Genomic DNA, 25,354 nt, shown 5'->3' with positions numbered 1-25,354 from the left:
ATAAATGATATTTTAAATAAATGATATTTTAAATAAATGATATTTTAAATAAATTATATTTTAAATAAATGATATTTTAAATAAATGATATTTTAAATAAATGATATTTTAAATAAATGATATTTTAAATAAATGATATTTTAAATAAATGATATTTTGAATAAATGATATTTTAAATAAATGATATTTTAAATAAATTATATTTTAAATAAATGATATTTTAAATAAATGATATTTTAAATAAATGATATTTTAAATAAATGATATTTTAAATAAATGATATTTTAAATAAATGATATTTTAAATAAATGATATTTTAAATAAATGATATTTTAAATAAATGATATTGTTTTAAGAACAAATTTTATTTTGTAAAGTAAATAAAAAAATGGTTTATTTATTGTATAAGAAACCTGAGTTCATTCTAGTGGATTTAATGTTGTCGTTCGAGAATGATTAAAATTTTCAGATTAGTCAAAATTAAAATTTTCTACATTGTGTACAAATGACTGTATATGCATTGGGTATTGAATTAGACGTATTATATTAAGAATAAAGGAATTTCGAAGGCCGCTTGGAAAATTTAATTAAAGCAACATTGTAGATAGATTCTAAAAGCAATTGATAGGATATGCAAGTAATAAGAAATAAATATGCTTATATGCATTTAAAATAAATATAATTGGTCATATTAAATCTGGTATAGAAAATATAGGAATTTGTTTTTATTAAGGTGATCAGTGAAAAATGTCTGCAGTTAAACAATATTCCGAGTATGATTAAGTATTTTTGAAAGAACCGGAGCAAAATACACATTTTATTGCAAACGAATAGAGTTCAAGAAAAAAAGGAAATAAAGAAAAGATGTCTATTTAAAATGATATATGGAAATTATTGGACAGCAGCAATCGATAATAAACTTCGAAAATCTCCAATATAATTGTATGCATTAGATTAATACAAGAGAAAGCTAAAACCATGTCGAAATGAACATATTAGTAGCGATAATCGCAAACCTCTCTACGACTTAATGTGATGGGAGTTATCTCCCTTTTCTTCTTTGCATTGCTTGGTTTTTCTTACTCCTTATTAATATTTTGCTGTCCCTCGCTCTTTATTTTCTATGTGTATTCCACCCTATTTAAAATACTTGGATTAAAAAACAAACTTAATCATTGATAGTTATATCAATTTAAACGATCAAATTCATACGAGTTCCATACAATCTATTCCATACAAGTAAATTCCATTTGCCATATGAAAAGTCTATCTTAATAAAGTAAATTGATGTAGTTAAATGGTTAATATATTCGATGTGGAAGAGGGCAGATAGTGTGACAATGCAATTTTAAACAATGTTATGATAAAACAGATGAATAGATCCAAACATTTTCGAACATTTTCAAATCTGAAAAAAAAAAAATATCCGATGTGTTTACCGCGGATGTTTATTATTCAAATGTAATTTTAAGCCTTTTAACTGTAAAATAGAGACTAGTTTATTGCTTGAACCAGTTTAAAGGCAAAGGTCGATTAATATAATTTGTGTTTCTAAACGAAAGAGAGACACTAAATTCCTCTAATGCACCTGTTGTAAAAAGAACCGATAATTTATTTATCTGCACACCTAACTAGCATAGAAATAACTTTTATTTTTTTTTCAAATCTCACAATATTACGTGCGTATTCCAACTACGTGTAACGCTGTCGTTAATAGGTTATGACGTCACAAGGAACATAGGACAAGTAATAACTCGACTCCCTTTGTTTTAACAACAATATTTATTTCTTTATTCCCCCGTCATGCGTGACTTCTCGTTACAGCTCTGACATCACTCCCGTGATCGTCCTCCTTTTGATAGTCTTTTTCTTTACAGTGACGCCATTTCACATTCTGTATGCATTTGCATACGCGCGTCCCAGCTCTATTACATACGTATTCTTATGCAAATTCCAAAATTTGATAACGCACATTCGTGACGATTAGTATTAACACTATCTACCCCGCGCTACCAGGAACAATCTCGTTATAAAGGTGGGGACGAGAGTTGAAAACCCAAGGACCACATTTGAGTGACACGGACACGCTTTAGCGTTCGTACCTACCATGTGCGCAACTCCGTGGGCGATTTCTCTAGCAACTAAAATCTTCTGGCCAGCAGACGACGAGGACGACAATTGTGCTTCATCGTAGAGTAACGATGAATCGAGAAAAGATATCAAACCCCAACCGGCACTCTTTTGAGACAATCGGCTTGGCATGGCGATCAGATCTGAAATGAAAGAGACGGACTGAAGGACTGAATTAAAAAAAACCAAAAACAAAAAAAAAACAAAAAAAAAACAAAAAAAAAAAAACACACACACACACACACGCGCACGCACACACACACACACACACACACACACACACACACACACACACACACAAAAAAAAAACCCCAGAGGAATCATTTAAAACAATACGACAACAGAAGTACGAGAAAACAATAGTCTTCTAAACCCAGACATTTATTCCCAGTAAAAGAATTTATTTTTATTAGCGGGACCTATAGAAATTCCACAGTAGTATGTTTTTATACGTAATATATTACTGCTGGCGTTCTGGACGGTCAGCGTGAATGGAAATCCCGCGATTTTATCGTTGACCTTTTGCGTTAAAACAGTAAAAGTATTTATCTAAGTAACCTAGTCAATATAGTGTCAAAATATATCTGATTATTACGTTTTATCTCCAATATTCTTATATGAACATGTGACACATTCCTATTGTATTCACTTATTGCATATTGCATGGTGCGAACGGAAATCCCGTGATGTCATTATACCATCAGAACAGATATTACTCTTGGATCATAGGCAGAACATCCAAAATGTATATTTTAGTTTCATGTACGGCCCAAAAGCGACATCATTAAAATATGTTTTTTTTTGTACATTGTGTCTTCGGTGATCGGGAGATGCTATTTATTAAAAAGAAGAATAGAAGGTGATAACGTACTATGAACATTCAATTAGGGTATCTATATACTAATTTAATGTCCGTAGTATGTTTTCCTCCTTTTTAATAAATAGGATCTCCCGATAAAATAATTTATAATCTGTAATCCGTGACACACATACATATGTTAAAGGTACTACGGTATTAATATATAGGTAACTAACAGAACCTGAACTAAATTCAAATTATAATCGCCAGAATTGAAAGTGTGTATGTGGTCATAACTTAACGAGGGACGCACTTTAAGTGTCAATATCGCTCCCAGTATAATTGGCTGTTAGCTACTATCTGTAAGTAAATCTCCAATGTTTACTCTCGAAGAGCAGAAGATAAATATGAAAAGGCTTTCCAATCTGAATTCTATTTGTTTTCATCATTTCCTGGTTGAAGCCGTCGGATCGTAAAAACAGGGACTTAGCGACATTTTTTTTTGATTTTATTAATTATGCACGACAAAATAAGGCACGACAAATATACGAGGAAAAAAAAACGCTATCCCGCAAAGCCAAGGTTGGCCTTGTTGACAGAGTTCAATGCAATTTGCAATTCCCTCTGATCCATTGGGGCTGAATAAAAAATAGGAGGCATTACTTTTCGCACGTCCCTCGTGTTAGACGTATCCGAACGTTATACAAACTGTAAGAACAACGAGAAATAAAAATTGAATTGGTGAGAGTAACAAACGAAAAAAAAGAAAAGAAAAGAAAAAAAGGAAAAGAAAAATGAAAAAAGTTTTTGTATCAACACGATTGTAACTTACATATCTCTACAAAGCCACCATTCGCACATACATAGAATATTGCTGCCACATATATGCCGGTGCATGAAACACTGGTCTCTTTCTATTAGACAGGACTCCCAAAAGAGTCTCCAATCTAATAGGTCCCGCACTGTCAAACAAGCATAAACCCTTGTCCCGTCGTCACAATGTTGCATCCATGTGCTTGTTTTACGAGTATCTTAATGGAATGTGCTCTGACGAACATCGCTGCTCCCTTAAACGTAAATAACCCCGATTAACCTGACAGGCAGTAAAACCCCACGCCTTCAATGTAGAGATTTAATAATGTCAGAGAGCTGTCTACTCTGAAAGTTTCTTCCCTCGAACTGCTAGAATTTGGTGTTTCTTCCGTTTTCCTACTTCCTAGACTGTATAACATGCAAAAGTTTAAATGTAATATTAACAAACAACTTGCTGCTTAATTCTCTACTTAGTGTCACTAATTGTTTGTCGGGTTTGCCGGGGGTAATCACGTCGAGGAGGTACAAGTGCATGTAGTTCGCCAGAGCATTCACTATTAAAGTATTTGTAAAACAGGCAGAGAGATGCAACATTTCGTCGATGGGACAGAGGCTGAAGCCTAGATGACATTTCAGGACCTATCAGGTTGGCGACTCTCTTTTGAACCCTGTCCAGGAGTGAGAGACAAGCAGCAGATGCGCCAGCCCAAATGTGACAACAGTACTCCATATCTGGGCGAATGGTGGCCTTATAGAGGCACAGGATGCTTTCAGGCGTAAGTAGATTTCTAGCACGGTAGAGAGAGCCCACCTTCGCAGCAGCCTTGGCAATGCTCCCAATGTATCTATTCCAGTTCATGTTCCCTGTAAACGTAAGGCCGAGGAGTTTAAAAGAAGTACTTTCAGGTAATGTGTTCTTGGCCATTGCTATTGATGTTAGAGAAGGTTTCTTGTAGTTATTGAAAGAAACAAGTTTAGTCTTGGAGCATTGAATGTGACCATCCATTTTTGTCCCCATTGCACTACAGATTGGAGGTCATCCTCTAGTGTTTCTGCCATGTCCTTAGATATGTGGTCATTTGTTTTCCCCTCATGCCTGTTACAGAGAGTGGTGTCATCGGCAAATGTACCCATCTCCGAACAATTTTATCAGGGAGGTCATTTATGAATATCAGGAATAATAAAGGTTCAAGGATATTGTTTAGATGTACGACCGCCGAGGAAAACTTGGATTTTTCTCTTACTTAAGAAGGATTTAATTACATTATATATTCTACCAGTGATACCATATGATCTTACTTTCCTGAGAAGACTATCATGCCATACCCTGTCAAAAGCTTTAGATATATCAAGGGCTACCGCTCTACCTTCCCCTGTTTTGTCCAGTGAACGGTATATACGTTCAGAGACTACAGTTAAGATATCTACTATTGAACGGGCTTGTCTAAATCCATATTGTTTGTCGGTCATGAGTTTAGCAGCTGTTAGGTCTTGGACTAGGGCTTGATTTACTAAGAACTCAAATATTTTGGCGAAAAGTGGGAGAAGGCTAATGGGGCGATAATTTAGTGGGTCAGTTCTTTCACCAGTATTCTTGAAGACTGGTACCACAGAAGCGGTTTTACAGCAGTCGGGAAAGCAAGATTTGTTAAGACATTTATTGTAAAGTTTGGAGAGAACTGGAGCAACCTCAACAGAGCATTTTTTAATAGCACAGCTGGGATGAGATCGGATCCACATGCTTTTGAGATGTCTAGGTTTTTTATTATTGTGAGCCACAGCGCACCCCTTAGCCGCCGCCAATGTAAGAGACGATCACACGCCCAGAAAAGAAGATGAAAGAGAAGAAATCCGCGGCACACAAGTTGGGATCGGCTATCGTTGTCGAGCGGGCGAACACGTGGTCTCACAACATAATCGGTTTTTGACTTATTTAATTTTAAAACAACGTACCTAACTTCGGTAGCGGGTATGAAGTATTCAGTATTTTGGTATAAAAATCCAGCGTTATATTGAGAAAGTGGAGGGCGTAATTAGTCTGGTTGATTTTATCAGAAGTCGAGAACACACGGAGCTGAAATTCAAAAGAATATACATTAATATGTATTTATATATATCTATATCTATATAGGTATGTCCATAAAAGTGTCACCCACAAGTTAAACAACAACAAATGCATTAACCTCTCTTTAGACTGTATACCCCTGTCTGGCTGAGAACGTACGTTTAAATTCAATCAAAATTTCAAACTTGACCGAACTTTTGTAGATAAAAGTCAAAGGTTAGTGTCAAGAAGCCGGACTTCACTCGATACCATATGGGCCAAGTAGCTAGTTTTTACAATGAACAAAACCGAAGTTATCGTTAAAAGTGTGACTTACCTTTTCCGTGACCTTGATGTCTGACTTAGATGCCACCAAATTAAATCAGTCGTAAGTTCTATGGCCGATATTTTCACCAAGTTAAGTGACGATTGGTCAAGCGATATGAACACTCAAAACAAACAAATTCTAGTTGTCGAGCGATGAACTACCTATCGTGCTGGCAGTTCAAATAAACAGGTCGTCCAGTAAAAATTATTTATTACAATAAATAAATAAAAAAATGTAAAATGAAACTAAAGAAAACTCTTGCATTAAAATTTTTTTTCTATTTTTAATTTTAATATTTCTAACCCATCAATGCGTTCAAATGAACGATATGATAAAATTGAATTATTTTACTCAAAATGACTGCCGACTCTAATGCCATATGCTGTTTGCAGACGGTTCCCACGAAAAGTTTGTCCCCCTAGCTTAAAGGACAACAACTTACTATTCCACGGTAATTTATTTTGTTTTTGGTGCAATAAAAAATATTATATTAGACATTTAAAAAAAAAAAAATTTCATTGTAAAAATAAATACAGCGTTTTTCTTTGTAAATGAATCCGAAATATTACAAATAGTAATTTCATGAATTGTTTTGGGGTGGAGGGTACAAATTTTTAATATCGCAATTAGGAATGAAAGACTTATTTTTAAATTACAATTCACGATTAAAAGCAATAATGAAGAGGAGAAAAATCAGCTGACTAATTTCGCCCACATCCATCAAAAGCTGTATCGAAGGATTTTTTTTTTATTCTTTAACGGACGAAAAAACACGCACGAGAATGGCTGAATGCCCAATTACATTTAAGGCGGTTAGCACGAATGGCCGGCCAGAATTCGACTTTACCCCCCCCTGCGACTTTCTTCTCTGGAGTTGGTTGAAGGACAAGTCTACTCAACTAAACCAAGAAACTTAAAAGAACTTGAAGGGCGAATACATGAAGTTATGACTACAATTCAGCAAGAATTTGTTGTGAAATCAATTGATGCGATTCCTGATCGACTTTAAAATCTGGTGGCGAATGAAGGCGCCTATATGGAATGTTAAATAAAAGTCCATGTATTATACTCTATTCTGATATTCATTAATTGTATGAATTATATTAAAAAAAAAATAAATTGTATGCATTTTAAAATAGGGAGTTACTTTTCAATCGCCCTGTATACAAAGCGTCGAGCTGTGTTGAAAAGAAACAAATAAAGTGCTTTATCGCAAATATGATTGCTAAAATACAAATTCTTTATATTTTATTTCAGAGAAGTACCATGGTTTCATTGTAGTCGAGCTGCCATTTAAAAAGCTTTTTAAAAAACCCTCCAAAATAATCAGCGACTCATGAACTGAAAAACAAATCGATTTGTACTATACGCATGTACACACACACACACACACACACACACACACACACACACACACACACACACACACACACACACACACACACACACACACATATATATAAGCGCATATATATTTATATAATTATATATATGTAAATGTACATATATGTATATATAAATGAAAATTTGATGATAAAGTCGATAAATAAAAAAAAATTAAGTCCAGTTTATAATTCAACAAGGAATACAACATTTTACAGCTTTTTTTTCGTAACCATGGAGTTTCAACAAATGGCTCATCGCATGAGAGGACTTGTTTTTAGCAAAATAAAGTTCATAAGTAGTCATAAACTTTTTTCAATCTATATGCTAAATCGCAAAATTTATGACTACTTATAAACTTATTTTGCTAAATACATTTCCTCTGATGAGATGAACCATCTTTTGAAAATCCATGGATTAAGGAAAAATTTTGTATTCCTTGTCGAATAATAAATTTATCGTATATTGGCCATGTTTACAGAGTTCAATGCAGTTTGCAATTCCCTCTGATCCATTGGGGCGGAATGGAAAATCGGTGGCATTACTTTTACTGAATTAAACTTCAAATTTTCAGTTATACTATTGCTCCATCTTGTATAGCGATCTTATTTTACTTGATTGGGATTTTTTGGTAGATATTGATACTAATATTTTATATGAACTTTAATTTTGAGTATTAATCTATAATCTAAAAGTATTTCAAAATTTCACTTAATACACACACGCGCGCACACACACACACACACACACACACACACACACACACACACACACACACACACACACACATATATATGACTACTTCATTTAATCACATAAATTAATATACGAAAATATAATTTTATGCGTAAACTTTAAGTATTTACTTCAACAATGCTCAAGACATAGGTAGAGCTTGGCTGTAAGTTATAAAAATATACATGGCAATTAAGCTCGACCTTTGCTTAATTGCCATATATTTTTTTTATTACTTACCATCCTCTCTCTCTCTCTCTCTCTCTCTATATATATATATATATATATATATATATATATATATATATATATATAGACATATGTAATATACTGAGTTCGTGTAATTCAGTAAATTTTCATATAAGAATAGGTTTTAAGCCAAAAAGGGTTGACTTAAGGATTAAGCTACCAAATTATCACATTTCATAATTGAGCATTAATATACGGTGTGTGCAAAATCAAGACTTCAAGACAAGGTGTTGATGCCAACGAAAAGTGTATTTCATTTTATGTTACAATTGTTTCAATGTCCAGTTGGACAATTTCAAGCATTATATCGTTTGAAAATTTTCAAAAACCAGCATTTCTTCAGACTTTATGAATAAACATACTTTTGGTAATGTAGCATTTTTTTTGAATATATATATATATATATATATATATATATATATATATATATATATATATATAGAGAGAGAGAGAGAGAGAGAGAGAGAGAGAGAGAGAGAGAGAGAGAGAAATAGACAAACAAAATAAGATTGAACTAATGACACAAAAATTGCATCATATACTCATATACATACGCATCTACATAGACATAGATATGTACACAAAGAGAACTTGAATGCCTGCAGAGAACTTGAATCTAAACTAGACGATATCCCCGGGTGTCTAAGGTCTCTCTGTAAACTCTGACTAAATATTCAAAATCACATTCAGTATTCGCTGTCCAAATAAGATCTATTTTCTATGGCTGACTAACATTAGCTCCAACAAGGAATGGTGAACCTTATACAAGTGATGTTACCTCAAGTAATAACACGAAACTGAATACTCCACCAGACTTGATAAATTCTTGTTCTGGAATCCAGTAAGACCAAGAAACCAAAACGCAAGATATACTACAAAATATGAAAAATGATTAATTGGGGAGATGAAAGTTACTGATTCAGTATTTGAGAGATAAAGAACTTTAATGGAACATTCGAATATCTATGTATCTCATAAAGAGTTCAAGTGTTGTGGGCTCCTGGATTTCTGGGAACTTCGACTGAAGTAAAAGAAAAAAAATGATAGATAAACGAAAGAACTTGTTATCTAAGTAGAATGTGTTGGGTGTATTGGGAGGATAACTTTTCTGGTTGTGCAATCAAAGATGCATTTGTTTTTTGTTTGACTTACAATTTTTCCGTCGATGGTGTCACTCCTTTTCAACTGGAGATCGCACACCGTGAAACCGACAGCAAACGTGCTCATCTTAACTGATCGTTGAAAACGGGTTTCGATAAGGTCCGATCCCCATTCAACAGGAAAGTTCGACTGCAAAAATAAAAACAAACAATAAAAGGGATTGCTGACGTATAGCATAAAGAATAAATAGCTATTCTATTATAAGAAGCGTACCTATAATTAGCCAATTTGTAAGACTTAGAGATGTGAAATTTGGTAAGAGTGTCGTATGAGTATTTTCTCTGTAATAAGTTCTGCAAGTAATGAAATCCCGTCCTTTTCAATCCTTTGATTGTATTGTTTATCAATTCAAATTACAACTTCTTTTATGCTTATGCTTGTGTCACCTTTGAGTACTGTTAAGTAGGGATACATTAGTATAATATATATATATGCATATATAAAGTTATTACAATATATACGGCAATTAAGCTACAGAGAACTTTCCACGTTCTACTCTCATGAGGATTCTATTGCATGAAGTTGACGTTGCTGCTCATATATATATATATATATATATATATATATATATATATATATATATATATATATATATATACACACGAGCATGGGTGCCTGACGTTGCCCGGGTATTTGGAGGTGTATGTTGAGCAAAAAAAAAAAAAATGTTAAAAAAAGTGGTAAATTTTTTTAACATTGACCCCTATTATGACCCCTCAAAATTTATTGTTTTGTGCTCAAATTAAGTTATTAAATTAGATCCATGTCCAATGAACCTATATCTAAAATTTCAAGTGTTTAGACCGAAAATTGTCGGAGGAGTTTGGTAGAGTTCTCAAAGGCCAAATCGTTGAACTTTGACCTCTTAATCGCCAAGTTTCTGGCTGAAAACCAATCACATCGATTTTTCCAAATCTCAGTAGCCTGTATATCAAATTTCGAGTCTGTAGACTAAAAATTACAGATTTATTACGTAGGGAAATGTACACACAGAGACACACAGACAGACACTTTCACTTATATATGTATATGAGGTGTATGTATATATATATATATATATATATATATATATATATATATATACCTGGTGTTAAGTGTGCAACTTATCTATTCAGTTCCCATTTGCATCAGCCAATAGTCGCGCGTTTATTAAGCAAACATTCACTTGGCCTGTAATTCACCTTTTCCTTTTTGTAGGGAACTTTGTGTATTAAAAGGTGACCTAGTTTTAACTTGAATGGGTTTACATAGGTCTGGTTATATTTTTGTTTATCTTAGTTTATTTATTTATTAACATTATAATTACTATTAGTGATATTATTGTTATTTTTAGATATACATCCTAAGGTAAAATTTATTTTCTGTATGCATACTTTTATTATTTTGCTTCTGAAATTTAATACATTTCTTTTTTTTCTTTTAAAATTTTATGTACATATATAATTTCAAAAGTATACATTATAGTGTTTGGTAGGTGTACTCGGGTTTTATCGATCTAGTAATGGAGAGTTTGGGGTAGAAACCGGCTAGTAGAAGCAGATTGACTCTTCAGCATTGTTCAATAAGCGAAGACTCAGAGATTACCGGTTTAACCAGGCTGTGCTCATTTTTTCTGCCCCCTAAATATATATTCCATGTTTGTCAAAAGCTGTCTGTTGTTAGTGTTTGTTTGGAGGATTTTAAAAAAAAATATGTGTATGTGTTTTTTAAATATTTGTTTTAGTTTATTTATACGAGTTTATTGTTTGGATACCAACCAATTATACATGCATGGATCTTACACGAAGTTGTCGAAGATAGGGTCATAAAGTGGATAACTACCATTGTTTGTTTTGGCGTTTTGACGTCGTGTTTGAATATATGGTTAAGTGTTGGTTTTACTCATTTAGAACTGCCTTAAAGCGTCAACGCTCACCCATTTTGCAACCAAATTTTAAACAATTTTTACAGTTCATAGGTCACTTTCTCAGCCATATTCTGAAATAAAAATTTTCAATTTTCGTTCATTAAAACAAAATTTATAATAAAATTACTGGTGTTCAAAAGACCTTAGAATTAGTAAGGAATGTGAGAGACAGTTTCTTCTGATTGGCTGTTCGTTATTATTACAAATTTTTCAACATGGATATTTTAGAGACGATTTCTTCTGATTGATTGTTGATTACCATAGCAACTTTATTGCGGTCGACACCTTCATAAATCATAGCGGGAAGGTTGCTCGCATAACATCTTATCTATATAGAGAGTTAACAAAAGTGATGCTCTTTGCCGTTCTAGGGCTGATAATATTTCGCTTACGACGTCACCCGTTAATTCTGTTTCTCTCTTTTTTGTCCCTTCTTTCTGGTTATTAACTTAAGTACGTCTTTTATTTGATTTTTTTATTTAGTTAATTTAAGATGGTAATAATCTTTATGAATTGTTGTCAATGCGTATGATATTGAACACAAAAAAGAAAATATTATTTCAAAGCAAAGCCTGGAAAAATCATGGATTACATAGAAAAATGCGAGCATGAAAAGTAATATGGTTAACATTAAGCTTACAAAATTAAAAGGACTAGTTGTTAAAACTGGAAAGATAAAGACAAGATATTCTAGTAAAAATATAATAAATCTATAACTTAAAATATTGCAGCATTAAAAATTTACATATAATGTTAAATTGAATTAAAAAATTCTTAATGCTGCAATATTTTAAGTTATAAATTTATTATGTTTTTACCAAGTGCCTTTTTTCCCCAGTTTTAACAATTAGTCTTTTTACTTGTCTAAGCCTTATCTTAACCATATTACTTTTTATTCTCGCATTTTTCTATGCAATTATACATGCATGAATCGTAGTGGTCTAAAAATAACTTCATCCCTCTTAGATATTGCAAAAAAAAAAAAAAAACAAAAACAAAAAACAGCGTGTGTTACCGCGAAATGCTTACCTGATTGGGCATGTTTGAAAGTGCTACATAAACTGGTTTATGGATGATGTTTATAGAAAATTCTGCCTTCAAATGAGGCTCATCTAAACAGGGGAAGGCTCTCCTGGCGTATGTCGGTTCAAAATCGGTGCTCGCTAAAAACCTGGAAATAACAATGGCAAGCGCAGCTTCTCAATATTATTTACATAATTGTTTGCATGTATTTTTAATATATTAGATTGGTGTGCGTAGTACTACCACGAAAACAGTTTAAAAAATGAAAGACTATGTACATGACGAGATCAAAATTAACAATTAAAACAAAATACATTGGAAAATTATCGAACCAGAAACATTATTTGGAAACTGAACTAAAACAAATGATTTGAATGCGTTATACAGACTCGCTTTCCCATCGTTAAATTTTTAATAAGCATAAATTATTTCCTAACATTAAAGATTCGCCTAAGGTAGGTAACTCTGGTTAACTTACCTAGACACCCGATGCGTAGAAACGTTATTTTAGAGTTCGTTATGTCAGATAAAAATCACACATATATATATATATATATATATATATATATATATATATATATATATATATATATATATATCATCCATTTACGTCCCATTCAACTACGGTCTGGAGGTCATTTTCTAATCATTCAGCCATTGTCTTGATTTTGTACAACTTTTCTTCCCTCATGCATATTATAGAGCGTTGTATTACCGGTAAATATACCCACCTATATATATATATATATATATATATATATATATATATATATATATATATATATATATATATATATATATATATATATATATACTGCACGACAAAAGTTTTCATATTTTGACATAGCTATGAATTTATGCAACTTAATCATCCTCTTAAATCCAAATAAGACCACCGTAGTGGAGAATCTGAAAATAAATAAATATTAAATAGACAGGGCTACTCGGAATAGCCTGGGACAATGAACACCAAAATAGAAGAGTTAAAAAAGTGTGTATCGCATCTTTCTTTTAAAGATTCCCTCTCCATACTTTCTCTGTCACGTCACTTTTGAACACCTTTCTCTTTCTTACTCCTTCTTTCTCATGTTTACCCAAGGCTGAAGTTCAAATAACAGCGTCTACAATAACTATGAATAAATTTATATGCATGACTAACGCAGATATTTTAGACGATAATAACAGTCATTAAACAAGAGGAGGTGCAATCTGATCCGCAAAATTACCTGAACAGCCCCGTCGGCATTCCCCAGTAGAGGCGCCTCATGAGATTAGCAATAAAGTAAGCCGTATTAAAAAAGAGGATAAGCTGTATTAAAAAAGAACATCTAAAGCCTTGTCGAGTGAATTTTCTAGGACCGCACAGAATCATACCTTAACCCGACAGAACGAGGCTATCGCCACACCATTGGTTCAACTCTGGGCGTTTGATTGTCTAAGCGTATCCTTGACTTGTATGCTTACCGTCGATGTTTAAAAGATGGCTTATATAGAGTGACCTGCTCAAAATGTAATTCTCGATCGAGTCATACTAAAGACTTAAAAATTGGTACTTGATACCCTCTTTCTAAAGACTCAGCATTATAAGACTGAATCAAAGCTGTGTTTTTTCTTTTTGATTCGGATCTATCGCACACTTATTTGATCTATACATATGACAATAATCCCTGCAGTCTATGTCTTTTTTCTTTGTAACATCTGCTTTAATTTTTTGGTGTATCTGGAGAGTCGTCGTTTCTTTTTAATGTAATACCGTTGAAGATCTATTTCGATAACGATTAACAGAAGAATCGTTTTCTTGAACCATACGCAGCTTCTAGGCGTAGAGGAAATACAGTTTAAATATATACCCCAAAAGAAATCGTTGATCTGGCCTTATTTTTGACAAAAATGTATTTGGTATTTGTTGTTGTCTATAGTTTTCGTGTAACATATTTGGTCTTTTACTTATTTCTACTGCAAGTAACCAAAATACGAAACGATTTATAGACCAACAAATCGAATTTTCCATTCGGGATATAGTTCCACCCGCCTGGATTGAGAAACATTGCTTTGGCCGGCTACTAAAATAGTCTGCTTGTATGGACATAAAATGGTGGAATTATGCCCCTTCTCATGACTATTTAGTTCAAATTGGTAAGTTAAATGGGACTTGGGTCTGGTTTATAAAACACCGTATAAAAACAACACTAGCGAATAAATACTGGGAACTCAAAGAAAGCGGACATTCGCCGGTAATCGAATGGAAAATAATGAGACAAGCTACCACGTGCAGACACTTAGACGACCCATGTAAATTATGCCTCCATGAAAAATTTGCTATCCTGTACTTTAAAGAACCTCAAAATCTATTAAACTGTAGACGAGAAATAGCAAACAACTGTGTTCACAAAATAAAACTCACTCTAGGATAGCGATACAAAATAGCTTTAAAACTAACAATAACAATAGAAAACAAACAAATAAATAAATTAAATAAACATGAATATACATAAACGATCACACATATATGTATATATATATATGTATATGTGTGTGCATGTGTGTGTGTGTACACATAGGTATATTCATATATATATTAAAAAAAAAGAGGGAAAAGATCTACCTTAAACCACTAACCTAGTTCAAAAACAGATCCTTTGTTCGATAAAATGCATGCCCATTGGCTGGTAGGAGGGGGCACGGTGGATACTAGAAAGCTGATTGGATAACTAGAAATCCTCAACATATACAAAAACAAGAAGCAACCACAAAATTCGCGCATAAGCCTGACGAATCCTATAGTGGATGAAACGCAGAATATTCAGTGTAGCTTAGTCGCCATATATATTTTATAAATTACTAACCAGCTCTACCTACGTATTGAACACTTTTGAAGTAAATACTTAAAGTTTACGCATAAATCTATACTTTCGTATATTAAATTTATGTGAGTAAATGAAGTAGTAATATATATATATATGTATATGTGTATATATATACATACATACATACATACACATATATATATGTATATATGTATATATACATACATATATGTAGATATACGTATATATATGTATGTATATACATATATATGTATATATGTATATATATACATATATATGTATATATGTATATATATACATATATATGTATATATATACACATATGTATATATACATATATGTACATATATGTTTATATATACATATATATGTTTATATATATACATATATATGCATATATACATATATGTTTATATATACATATAATTATGTATATATACATATACATGTATATATATACATATATATACATATACCTATATATACAAATATATATAAAAAAAGGCTTCCTTCAGTCTTGACAGACTATGGATACCCTCTGTAAGGGTGCCTGTGCCTGAAATTTGTGCGGCAAGAGTTGAGCAATCTCCAACCACGCCTCTCCTGAGTCAACATTGTTGCATACCAGTGGCTAGTTGAGGTACAAGATGACTGGAAACAATGCCGAGATGAGCGGAGAGCATATACAGCGCCTAGAATTCCCAAATGGTCACCCATCTGGTACTAACCAAGCTCAACGTTGCTTAACTTCGGTGATCTGAGGAGAACCAGTGTGTCAACGCGATTATGCCGTATATATATATATATATATATATATATATATATATATATATATATATATATATATATATATATATATATATATATATATATATATATATATATATATATATATATATATATATATATCATATTTTGAAATAGCTATGAATTTATGCAACTTAATAATCTTCTAAAATCCAAATAAGATCACTCAAGTGGAGAGAATCTGAAAATAAATAAATATTGAATAGACAGGGCTACTCGGAATAGCCTGGGACAATGAACACCAAAATAGAAGAGTTAAAAAAGTGTGTATCGCATCTTTCTTTTAAAGATTCTCTCTCCATACTTTCTCTGTCACGTCACTTTTGAACACCTTTCTCTTTCTTACTCCTTCTTTCTCATGTCTACCCAAGGCTGAAGTTAAAGAAAGACCTTAAAGAATTTGAACGCAGAATATATATGTATATATATGTATATTATATGTATATCTATGTGTGTATATATATACACATATATATACACACATATATATACACATAAATATATACATATGAATATATATATATATATATATATATATATATATATATATATATATATATATCCACCCCTTGGAAACACCTCAAATGAACTACGGAAATGCTATTTTTACATATCCAACACATTTTGAAAATAATTTCTGAAGAGGACGCTTCACAGAACGTCTGAAAAGCGTTAAAAACGATTTCAATGATTTAAAAACATTATTACAATGATCTAAATACACTTGTCAATGAAAAACCAAGACACGGAATAATAAAATAATGTTAAAAAATACACATTGTTGCTGACTACCCCCTTATTTAAATATACATCTTTCTTTCGTTGGAATTCCTTAACCCATTTTATATAAATATATCTAACTACAACGACAGAATGCCACCAACACGTAAAAACCTGTAGAGGACACACCAGAATCCCAAACAACACCCAACATGGAAAACAAACATCTTGAGGATGAAATTCTAAAACTGAATGAAAAGTTGGACAGAATAATCCTCATGATATCCCACCAACAGGATAAGGTACTAACCAACATCGACGAAATTATAGAACTTCTAAAAAAACAATAAGAACATTTCGAACATCTAAATGAACCACATATCCGGAATGAAGCGTTAAAAACAAAAGAAAAAAAAACTCCAAACATGGAAAATTCTTATTAAAAAGAGAAAAATGGCCTACTACCGTGCAGTCAAATGCAGCAACACCGCCCTGACCTACAGGACATTTTTAACCATGGAGGAGCAGTTTATCCCAAACAAATTCCGAGAAAAAGTCACACCACAAGACACAGAGGAGCAGAAGAAAATAAAAAAGCCCTAAACATATCAAAACTGCAAGCTGAAATCGACATACAGGAGGACAGAAAGATACACCTCACAGAGGAATACACCAAAATCGACGATAAAATACTTACCGACATCAGAAAACTATGCCCCAAGGAGAACCACCAATTCCTTATTGGACTTTGGGAGTCTGAATGCAGAGAGGAGGAGGAAAAATCCAAAAGAATTATCGAAAGGAAGATAACCTGGCTGAAAAATCTATCAGAAAAAGAAAAAAACGAACAAGTACAGTCAAACCTACCAAAAACCGAATCGTACCCGATTTCAACAGCTGGAGAGATTTCGAAACAAAGGTAAGAAACGAGACACACATCACTCTCAAACATACCCACACAACAGACCCAAACACACACAACGAAACGACCGAAACATATTCATACCATACACCCATCCCCACCAACAAGCTCAACCAAAACTCCCATCTAGAATACGACACATCCACACAAGAACACAGCCACCATACAAACACAAATGCTACTACCAAAATGCTCCAAAAAAACAACATATCAACAACTGACAACCCACTACCACATGACAATACTAAAAGATACAACCTCCCACAACAATACGAAAATAGTTACCCCACCTCACCCACACAAACCACCAAAGAATCCCCCTACTTAACAACCCCCACCGAAACAACCCAATGGAACTAAACCACCCCTATAGATACCATCCAACACAAAACAGTCCTTACAACACCCACCCCCAGTACCCCACAGTACAAAACCGACCCCAAGAATACCCCCAACACAAACACAACCAATCCAAATACCCCAGGTACCATCATAACCCATACATCCCTACAAAACGACACAACCAACCTCCCAACCGGATCAACGAAACTAACGACCCTCACAATCATTTTTTAGGAATCCCTCACAAAATGACAACACCAGACTAGAGAACAAAAAACCCAAAGACATCAACCTATGTACAGAGACACTTACAAAGGACGAAATTGAAGTACTAAAACTAGGTCTCAAATTTTGCCCAACTCCCAAAAGTAACATAGCAGACTTAAAGAAAGACCTTAAAGAATTTGAACGCAAATTTAGACTCATAGATATACTTAATGACAGTGATAACACAGCAGACGACTCTCTAGTGAAAAACAAATCAACATACTTCCCCAACAAACATAACAACACAAAAGAACTAAATACTTTCTTTGAAAGGCTCTGGAACCTCAACCCCCAATAAAAAGAAAACCCACCAGTAATCTAACACGAAAACAAAATCAAGCACTTAAAAAAATCCGACACAATAACAACTTAGTTATAAAGGAAGCAGACAAAGGTAGTGAAGTATTTATAATGAATAAGAACTTCTATAAAACAAAAATTTTAGAATCACTAGGGAATGAAAATTATTACAAACCAATTAGCTTTAACATAGACGACACAACCATATCTAAAATATCAAAACTCTGCACAACATACAATAGTACATTAACTAAAAAAGAAAAAGACTTCCTTACAAACTTCACAACAAAAACAAACATCTTCTATGGGCTACCCAAAATACACAAATCTAACCAGGTAAGACATGCCATCGACATACAAAAGTCGGAGTACATAAGCACCCCAAACCCCAACGACCTCACATTCATACTCATAGTAGCAGGACCATCATGCCCAACAAGCAGACTTAGCAACCTAATAGATATACTATTACAGCCCTTCACCAATCTAGTCAGAAGTTTTGTAAGAGATGACACACACTTCGTTAGCTCCCTACCACAAACAGTAGACGATGGGACAATACAAGCCACATTCGATGTTAGCAGCCTATATAGCAATATCCCACACAACCTAAGAAAAGAAGCTATCTCAAATTGGATTGACAAACATACACAGACTTTACACCCCAGATTCAATAAACAATTCGTGATTGATAGCATCGACATAATCCTCAATGATAACGCCTTCCAATTCAATAAAGACAACTACATCCAAATACTAGGCACAGCAATGGGTACTAAAATGGCACCGACATATGCCACCCTTACACTCGCCTTCCTAGAAGAGACCCTTTATGAAAGGATAGAGCAAAAGTACGGGCACAATATAAAAACACTCTTCATAAAATCTTGGAAAAGATACCTAGACGACTGCTTTACCCTTTGGAGAACCACATGGGGGGATATCAGGAAACTCCACACTTTGCTACAAAATCTACACCCAAAAATAAACTTCACACTTGAACAAAGTCCCACAGAACTACCTTTCCTAGACATCCTAGTAACAATCAAAAACAACAACATAATCACAGACATCTACCACAAACCCACAGACACTCAACAGTACCTCCACTTCAAAAGCCACCACCCTAAAAACTGTCTAAAATCAATACCCTACTCCCTAGCGCGTAGAGTCTGCACCATAGTAACAGACAGAAACCTCCGTTTGACTAGATTGAATGAACTGCAAATAACACTGCGGAAAAGAGGATACCCACTACCACTAATACGGAAAGGTATCGAACTGGCTGAAAAAATTCCAATAGACCAACTAAGAATCCCAAAAGAACACAACAAAGAACAAATTTTAGCATACGTCTTTACACACAACACAAACAACCCAGAACTATTCACACAGATAACAAAAAACCTTATCCTCCTCAATCAGAACGACAAACTAAACAACATACTTAAAACAACAAAAATAATAAAAAGCAAACACCAACCCAAAAACTTAAAACACATCCTAACTTCCTCCAAACTCGTTCCACACACTACAAAAGGGGTTACAAAATGCAACAAACCGCGATGTGGAGTATGTGACATAATAATAGAAGGAAACACATACACATTCAAAAACCCAGCACAAACATTCAAAATAAAAAAGATCTAAATTGCGCCTCCAGAAACGTAGTATATGCACTAAGATGCACAGCATGCAACAAATCCTACATAGGCGCCATCAAAAATTTCAACAATAGAGTGGCCTTACACAAGAGCAACATCAAAACTGCAGATAAGAGATACCTCTATGTTTCAAAACACGTACACACATGCAGTGGAAACAGCTTCAAAATAATGTCAATCTTCCAAACAGACAATTATTTTTATTTACTTACACAGAAAAAAACTTCATCACAAGATTCACTCCTGAACTGAACAGAGCCTAATATCAACACACAAAATCATGAAATGCAAGGCACACTCGCATGCACATCCATATACATACACACACCCACACATAAATCAGAACCGACACATTAAAACACACACACACGCGCGCGCATACAACCACACACAGACATAACACATCTCTAATACAACACACTGAACAATACAAACCCTACTTAACCTCGAAACCAACAACACTAGGAAACACCTAGAACCATAGTATAATATCTGTTCCAACACCAGTGGAGGAGAAATCTCTCATGACTGAGACAACTATTATCATCCCCCTCCCATACCTATGCCCCTCCAATTGGCCCCTCCCCTCTGGGGAACGAGATCTTCCCCACACTAGGAACCGATCCTGAGTCTGGCCATACCCACATGGGGAGGCAAATAAATAGAAACATTAAAAAATCCCCTATATATATTTTTAAATACACCCCTCTATCTAAACAAACATAATATAAAGAATACCCGAAAAGACCGAAACGAAAAATCACAATACTAAAATCTAAGAATCCAAAAAATAAATATTAAAATAGAATGAAAGCACCCCTACCCTTATTTTAGAAGAGCTGGTTCGTCCCCTCCTCCTCACACATACACATTAGTAATGACCTTGGATCACAGTCACCTTCCTAGGGAAGCAAATAACCTCATAATACTATAAAACAGTACACACATTTTCAAACCAATAAAAGAAAACACACACACGTCCACCCTAAAGGAAAAGAAAAAAAAACACAAGCAGAAAGAGAGAGTGAGAGAGAGAAACACAACACAGGAGTAACCACAGCCAAGGCCGCCGAGATATAATATATCTCGGCGGCCTCGCCACAGCCCAATAAAGGAGTAATAAAAAATTGAACATCCCAATGAATAGTAGACACTTACACGTCTCCATCCCTTGGAAACACCTCAAATGAACTACGAAAATGTTATATTTTACATCTCCAACACATTTTGAAAATAATTTCTGAAGAGGACGCTTCACAGAACGTCTGAAACGCGTTAAAAACGATTTCAATGATTTAAAAACATTATTACAATGATCTAAACATAATTCTCAATGAAAAACCAAGACACGGAATAATAATGTTAAAAAATACACATTGTTGGTGACTACCCCCTTATATATATATATATATATATATATATATATATATATATATATATATATATATATATTCTTCGAAACTCCGCGGATTAAGGACCATCCACTTATCAAGTGTTTCCTTTTCAGATTAAATATGTTTTTAACTCTTTTTCAAAGTGTTTTTTAACGTGTTTTATTAACTGTTTGCTGTTATATACATATATATGTATATATACATATACATATATATACACATATATATACACACATATATATGTATATATATGCATACATATATATATGTATATACATACATAAATATATGTATATACTTACATATATATATGTATATACATACATACAAATATATATGTTTATATATACATACATACATACATACATACACACACACATATATATATATATATATATATATATATATATATATATATATATATATATATATATGCATATGTACATATATATTTGTGTTCGGACGATTGATCGGAATCGGGAATCGAAAAAATCGGATGATTAGGGGGTATCGGAATAGGAAAAATTGATGCCTATTTTTCGATGCCACACTTATTCTTCCATTGCTGGTATTAATAATAAAATAATACATTTTTATTGATTTTGAAATACCAGTAAAGCTAAAATTGACGCATCATCCTCCACAAATGTATTTTGAAGTTTAGGAAAATATCTGCATATTTAACATGTGCTTTCACGAAAATCGAGGGAAATAACAATCTTATAGTTAAATAATTAAAGATTTATAAAGAATCGATATCGGAATCAGGAATTTAACACGGAATCGGTAATTTCAATAGAATCGGGAAAATATTGGACTCGTCCCATCACTAATATATATATATATATATATATATATATATATATACATACATACATATATGCATATATACATATATATATACATATATATATGCATGCATATATAAATATATATATACATTCATATATATACATATATACTTATATATATACATATATATAGTATATTTATACATATTATATACATATATATATAGTTATATAAATACGTATATATATATATATATATAAATATGTATGTATATATACATATATATGTGTGTGTATGTGTGTGTGTCTGTGTGTACGTAGGGGTCATCGCTTATCAAGGACCAAAGGCCACTAGACAACACGTTGGTAATTGGTAACAGCGAAACTTTGGTACGGTTTGATTATTTATGAGGACGCCCCAACAAGAATTTATTTACGTTAGATCTGAAAACGGTCATGTTATAGTCAGCTGGGAAGTAGCACCGCAGTATTATGTTCTACAGACGGACAATTGTAGGAAAAAACTTTGATCCTGGAATTTTTGCTTACTTTTAGCCACCGATATAGAGTAAGGAAAATTATTGACAGTTGTGGTTAGACGAGTATTTGTTACGAATATTTTGCAAGGTGACCATAGATTGAAGCTCAGATATGCATCTTCCATGAAAACAACGATAGGTATATTGCCAAAGAATTATCCCTGTTATATATGTACAGATATTAGCTCAAGCATTAGATTATGATAAGATATTGTGTATCAACACGGTTGTTAGTTCCATATTCAGCAAAAGCTCGTGTATCGATCGTATATATGTTACGGAGAAGGTGTCCTGGGAATCGCCAGAACACAATGAGTCAATCCCAGCAATCATATGACCTGTACTTTATGATCCCGGGAGTAAGCTGACCTGTAGTTCATGGTCGCGGGAGTTAACTGGGACCGTCGGGGGAAAATGCATCATGATGACGTCAATCCCAGGAATAAAGTGACCTATATTCATGTGTCTGGAACCCGGGATCACCAAAAAAGAAATGCGTCAAGATGACGTCAATAGACCGGGGAAAGCTAACACGTATTAAAATAGGTTAGACCAAAAACCAGCCAAAGAACAATAAACAAAGCGGGCGAAAATAAGGTTATCAGATCAATCGACACGGGAACTCTGATCCAAAGACGTTGGGGAAGCAATAAACAAAGCTGGCGAGAAAAATGTTATCAAGTCAATCGTTACAAACAAAAAGAAGAGAGGAAAAAGAGGAGCAGCGACACAGAGCGACAAATACAGGTCGGCACAGAGTTCTGAAAAACCCACCCTTACTCCACTAACCGCCACCGCGCTCTGATGTTAATTGTCACTTATTTTGATGTGTAAATAAACAAGTCTATATTGAAATCATAAAAAGTGTCTGGTATTCATTTTAACATGGAGATAAACAAAGCATATCTGCTTACCTTGTCGTACCCGTTCGGGAATCTGTATACGTTTTCTTGAAGAAGCCTCGTTCCTGATTGGTCAAAGCTCCTTGGAATCTGATGGTCAAGTTAATAAAACAATTGTCCGGGATCTCATCGACTGTTTCGACAACCCAGTAGTCGTACGGTAAAAATGGGAAGCTTTTTTTGACCTCGATTTCCTTTCCTGTAGAATTTGCGAGAAGACGGACAAACGTCACGTTCAGTCCTTTGCTGTGGAGTAAGATATAGCGAGTGGCGTTGCACACAAGCAAAACGACGCTCTCGTTCCCATAAAACATGCTGTCATTACCTGCAAACACGGGGTAGATCGTCATGCTGTAATGAATAGGCACAATGTGCCGAGGTAGGCGCGGATTTTGCCACACGTTTTGCGAGTCGAGTGTAGTTGATGGTCTTGCTATGGATGAGAAGCTGGTTTGAACTTTGCCCACTGGCATCGGTCGCGTAGTGAGTACGATCTTGGACCCGTGCACAATACGGTCGCAAAATAATCGAGATATCAGAAGTCCCAGAAGAGCCGGTATCGAAAGAGTAAGAAATATAAGGAAGTAGAAAAGACGGCGATTCACAGAGATTTTTTGCTGATTTTCAAATTTCATAGTTGGTGAAAAGTAATTTTGATAGCAAAATGGGTATACACATATATAAACAAAAACTGCAATATCATAAGTTAGCTCCCTTTGTATTTATTATTTTCCATGTATAAAAACTCTACAATATAGATTAATACACATGATTACCTATGTGTGTACGACATTATTCTAAGCTGAATAACGCATCGTCGGCTATGTATCTCTCTCTATATAATACGCATCTTTATTGCATATATATATATATATATATATATATATATATATATATATATATATATATATATATATATAAATAGATGGATAGATAGATAAATAGATAGATATAAAGAGAGAGGGAGAGAGCGAGAGAGAGAGAAAGAGAGAGGGACAGAGAGAGAGAGAGAGAGAGAGAGAGAGAGAGAGCGAGCGAGTGAGAGAGTCCTAAAATCGCATTCCAGCACTGAGTTGCTTTATGTGAAACCTCCGTTTGGTTACATGTATTTATGATTGATTCTGCTCTCTTTAGGCATTGAGCACTCTCGGCTGATTAAATTTATCTGGTTCTGCTTGCAAGTACTCGGAATACTATTTCTTTGTATTATTTATTCTATTATATATATATATATATATATATATATATATATATATATATATATATACAGGTATATATATGTATATATATATATATATATACAGGTA

At 33.5% G+C, this 25,354-nt stretch overlaps 1 protein-coding gene and 1 pseudogene across 1 annotated transcript in view; both read right to left on the bottom strand.

Annotated features, from left to right (window-relative positions):
- Positions 1 to 24,824, bottom strand: part of LOC145297640 (glutamyl aminopeptidase-like) — a 101,385-nt gene extending 76,561 nt beyond the window's left edge. Inside the window, exons 1-5 of the mRNA XM_080143745.1 lie at positions 24,060 to 24,824; positions 12,578 to 12,719; positions 9,634 to 9,771; positions 5,696 to 5,816; positions 2,107 to 2,273 (exon numbers count right to left, since the gene is read on the bottom strand). Coding sequence (XP_079999871.1) covers positions 2,107 to 2,273; positions 5,696 to 5,816; positions 9,634 to 9,771; positions 12,578 to 12,719; positions 24,060 to 24,682 — 1,191 coding nt within the window. The 5' untranslated portion in view covers positions 24,683 to 24,824. The remainder of the gene's footprint in view (positions 1 to 2,106; positions 2,274 to 5,695; positions 5,817 to 9,633; positions 9,772 to 12,577; positions 12,720 to 24,059) is intronic.
- On the bottom strand, positions 16,080 to 16,196 carry LOC145301480 (5S ribosomal RNA; annotated as a pseudogene).
- Positions 24,825 to 25,354: the final 530 nt, after the last annotated feature.

The sequence above is a fragment of the Euprymna scolopes genome, chromosome 18 (assembly GCF_053919585.1).
Source record: "Euprymna scolopes isolate OS-2025 chromosome 18, ASM5391958v1, whole genome shotgun sequence".
NCBI lineage: Eukaryota > Metazoa > Mollusca > Cephalopoda > Sepiida > Sepiolidae > Euprymna > Euprymna scolopes.
The sequence above is the reverse complement of the archived record's forward strand: the minus strand, read 5'-3'. Positions and strand labels throughout refer to the sequence as shown.